Raw genomic sequence first — 4,200 nt, 5'->3', positions numbered from 1 at the left:
GTAATGATCTGTTATCTGTAATGATCTGTTATCTGTAATGATCTGTTATCTGTAATGATCTGTTATCGAATCTGGGCATTCTACAAGAGCCTTTGCCAGTCAGTTCTGTTTTCTGCTGCAGCTCTATAGTTACAAATGTTGGGTCATTGTGCATTTGCTTCCATGTTGTCCAACCCCCTAACTTAGATCTTTCTATCCTCATTCTTCTCGTATAACAAATATTTTGAAAAAGAAATATTTTTAAGGATTTCACAATTTTCGATCCAAGACTCATGAGTGGCCACTGTCTTCTGATTCCTATAAACTTTAGCAGGTGAGTGTCATACTATATTGTAATATTTTTAAAAAATATTAAAAAATAAAATAAAAAGAATCTTAATCGTTTTATAACTTTCTTCAAATATGAGAGAGAACTGGGTTCAAATTAAGAACTTTAAAATCAAATAGATAATTTAATTTTATTATACAAAAAGAGAGACTCTTAATTTTATTATATAAAAAGAGAGAGACTCTATATCTCAGGGCGGGTTACTAGCAATCAGAAACACTAACACTTTTACTATTAACTTAAATTAATTAATATCTCTGTTACAATTGTATATTAAATTTAGTTATAACCAAAACTAACCAAGCTCTACTTGGTGGAATTTTCTTGATTCCTGGTGTTTTCTTTGTTCTTCTATTGTTCTGGCGTCCAAAATGGCTTCTTCTTCTTGCTGGACAGAAATTGATGAAGCTTCATCCTCTCTCTCTGGATTCCCAGACAGGAGTGACCACCTCTCAAAATGGAAACCTGCCTTGAGGTTACATGTAAACATGGATTGTCCCCCAACAGTTAGGGATTTTTCCAAATGATTTATTTTCTGAATATTATTCATTTGCACTATTCCTTGATTTCTATTTTTCCTTTAATTTACTGTATTTTCAATTATGATGGAAAGAGTTAAAATAGTTTTTATGATATTTGAATCTTCTCAATGTGGCCTTGATTCAACATACCGCCATCTTGGTTTTTTGTATCACGAAGTTATTATAAACAATGAAACTTGGTTAGTTTGCTTTTTGGATAAACAAAACAAATGAATATTAAAATGATACATAAAATAAAACATATTAAAACCCTTTATACATCAAAATATACTATTTACTAAAAAAGAGCATATTACAATATAAAACAAAAAACTCTTGATTCCTGCGTCTCCTCTACCTGTCACATAGGTAAGTGTCGGTTCAGGATGTGTCTAGACTGTGTAAAGTATCTCCTATTGGCAACCAATATTCTTCTCTGGATCTCCTATAATGGATTTAACTCAGATTCCAGTTTACTCAAATTCTCCACATGCTCTAAATCTATAATTTTCTTTTTGTACTATAAAACATATAGAGTCAGAGACTCCTATAACATCTGTAAACCACCAGTGGTCTTTAAGAAGTACTGTTGTCTTCCTGTTGTGGACACCAAGGATAGCTTGTGCCTTTCCCTCTACTCTATCAGTCCATTTAAGTCTTGATCTACCCACCCGTCTTTTGTGTAGATCCACACTTCTAATAGTTACCTCAATATATGCTCTCCAGCCCATCTTAATCTGCCAATGCTGATTTTCACATAAGTCTCTGGATATTGTGTTCGCATTTGCCATTCCTGAATAGTCGCCATTGGACCAATTATTGTTCTTTAAACATGACACTCAAATAAAAAAAAGGCTGCTCTTTGTGTTCTTGATATATTTCAACATTTATGGTCTTCACAAATCAAAGGAGCTGATCAGCTCTGCTTAGTGCTGGTGAGTAGCTAACTTGAACCCCTTGCTCTTCTCTAGAGTAATTCTTAAGGAAAACAATTGGTTTTGGTGGAGCAACCTCGGCAGATTCCAGTTTGGTATATACTGATTTTTGTTCCTGCATAGGATACCAAAACCTCTTGAATAATATATTTAAGAGAACTTTATAAGTGCAATAAAGGAATGATTCCAATATATTTAGTTACTATTCTCTGTGAGTTCTTCTTTCTTTTATAGAGGAATGTTATTTACCTTTGCCCAGTGTTTGGACATGTTCTCTCTTACTTAAATGTTTAGTATCAGGTGACGCATTGTTTTCTTCTTGCACTTGGCAATGAAGTGGCCATACTCAGTAGTATAGCAATGGTAGAATCTGTGAGGTTTGGACGACCTCTCCCTCTAGTTTTCATAAAATATCTTCATTTATTCTTATTTACTAACAAAAATTTTATATTATTTCATAAATAAGATTGTATAGAAAATATTATGTTATGGGTTTTTCCCCATTGAAGTGGGTTTGTTAGAAGTAGATCCTTGGACAGACCCCTATGAAACAAAATCCTTGCTATGCAACTGGCCATTTCAATGCACTTTAGACAGACCGGGGATTAAAGTAGTTCCTAATGTCTAGTGACTACTATCCCTAAGGGATCCTAATGTCAGCCTCCATCTTCTACAGTTACCTGTTGCAATCATGCAACAGACATATACGAGATGAACCACATAGTGAGAAGATAATCGTTATAACTTCAACTCGTTATCACCAGCACCGCTTATCTTCCACTAAACCTTCATATCACAGGAGAGTGTCCTGAGGTTAGCACTAAAATATGTCATATTGCTGTTTCCTCATCCCTCTGAAAGTACACAGCATCTTTTTCAGTAGTTTCAAAACGGTGCTACAGAAGTTAGTCCAAACGTCGTTGTTGAAACAAGAAAAGTCCATGACTGTCAATACCTGTGATCTGAAAAATATCTTGAGATTCAAATATGCAAAAATTTACGAAAGAAAGGCATATTAATGTTCTAAACTCATTAAAACTCTCACTAACTCCTTGTTACAAATTTTAACTCAAGCACCCCACTCCTGAGATTAAATTAAATTGATTTAATTTAGTTTAGTCTTAGTTATAACATAATTTGTGAACTCTTCACCTTTTTGTTTGAGCACTGAAGACCACATAACAAACACCTCAAAATGAACCAATTTAACTGACCTACCGTTATTTTTAGCTATGCTCAGAAGCTGTATTGATAATTTTTCATTTTTAAATAAAGACTCTATATTCTATCAATATCTAATTGAGATATATTGGAACTCTATGCCTATATTCTATAAATATTCTTGAACAAATTATTGATATAGGTTATAAAACACAAAATCACAAAAATATTGGTTGGTTCCTTATTGAAATATGTCACTCTATTAGGGTTAAAGAGTTATTTTCAAAATGAGATGAAATAAATCTGCATACAATTAATAAGATTTTTTATTAGGGCTATAAAAAAATACCTCGGTTCAATTACAGGACTACCATCTGTAATAATGTTTTCATCTTCACAGAGATAATATGGTACACATTTACACTCTCTTTGAGTAGTTTTATTTCCAAATACATATTCAATTTCATCTTTGTACAAACTGTCTTCTCCTTCAACGCTTGTCTGAGAAAAAGCCAACCCCAGGAGGATGTAAAGTATGATTCTTCTTCGAACCATCGTGTAAAACTTAAACTTGGCAATGTATTTGGAGAGTTATTCCTGAAAATTATATGGATTATGGTTAGTTTAAATTAAGTCAAAGGACATATAATGTTACAATCTCATGAATCTGAGAAAAATTGGATTTAATAAATTTTTATTTCTTGTAAAAATTGAATCTTAAACTTCTGAAAAATATAATAATTTAAAGCTTATAGAATTAAACAAAGTACAAAGTGGAAAAGAGTATTTAAAATATTTTTACATGCAAAAATCCCTGCGTATGTGTAATATAAAAGGAAGATGGTCTGGGTGCGGTCAACATAACTCAAATAAATGGAATATGGTCTGGGTGTGGTCAAATTAAACTCAAATAGTAATATTATGTACTATTTTTATTTGCGCCAACATTTTGTCTGTCCCATGTTACAGGGCTAAAAAAAGGTACCAACATTTAACATAATTAAAAAAAGTAAGTGGAAAATTACAAGGGTATACAATGAAATGTAAAAATTAAAGTTATTTTTTACTCTTTATTGTTATTTATCATCTATTATTGTTACATATATTTTCATCCTCTCAATTTTCATTTTCTTTTCATATTTTAATTTTATATTAATAATAACTAATGTGTTCATACTTCTTTGCATTGTATAACTTTATTTTTTTTATTTCATTTCCTTAATTATGTTATTTTGCCCACTTTTTCAATTACCTA

General features: G+C 31.7%; 1 protein-coding gene across 3 annotated transcripts in view; it reads right to left on the bottom strand.

Moving 5' to 3' along the window:
* The window catches only part of LOC106685124 (phenoloxidase-activating factor 2), a 13,162-nt gene that overhangs the window by 7,884 nt on the left and 1,078 nt on the right, over window positions 1–4,200 (bottom strand). For all 3 annotated transcript variants that reach the window (XM_067052327.1, XM_024360324.2, XM_067052325.1), the window contains exon 2: window positions 3,295–3,542. In XM_067052327.1, the coding sequence (XP_066908428.1) occupies window positions 3,295–3,500 (206 nt within the window). In that variant the 5' untranslated portion in view covers window positions 3,501–3,542. The remainder of the gene's footprint in view (window positions 1–3,294; window positions 3,543–4,200) is intronic.

The sequence above is a fragment of the Halyomorpha halys genome, unplaced genomic scaffold, assembly GCF_000696795.3.
Source record: "Halyomorpha halys isolate HHAL.00 unplaced genomic scaffold, Hhal_1.1 Scaffold3.1, whole genome shotgun sequence".
NCBI lineage: Eukaryota > Metazoa > Arthropoda > Insecta > Hemiptera > Pentatomidae > Halyomorpha > Halyomorpha halys.
Note: the sequence above shows the minus strand (reverse complement) of the source record. Positions and strands in the feature narration are given on the sequence as shown.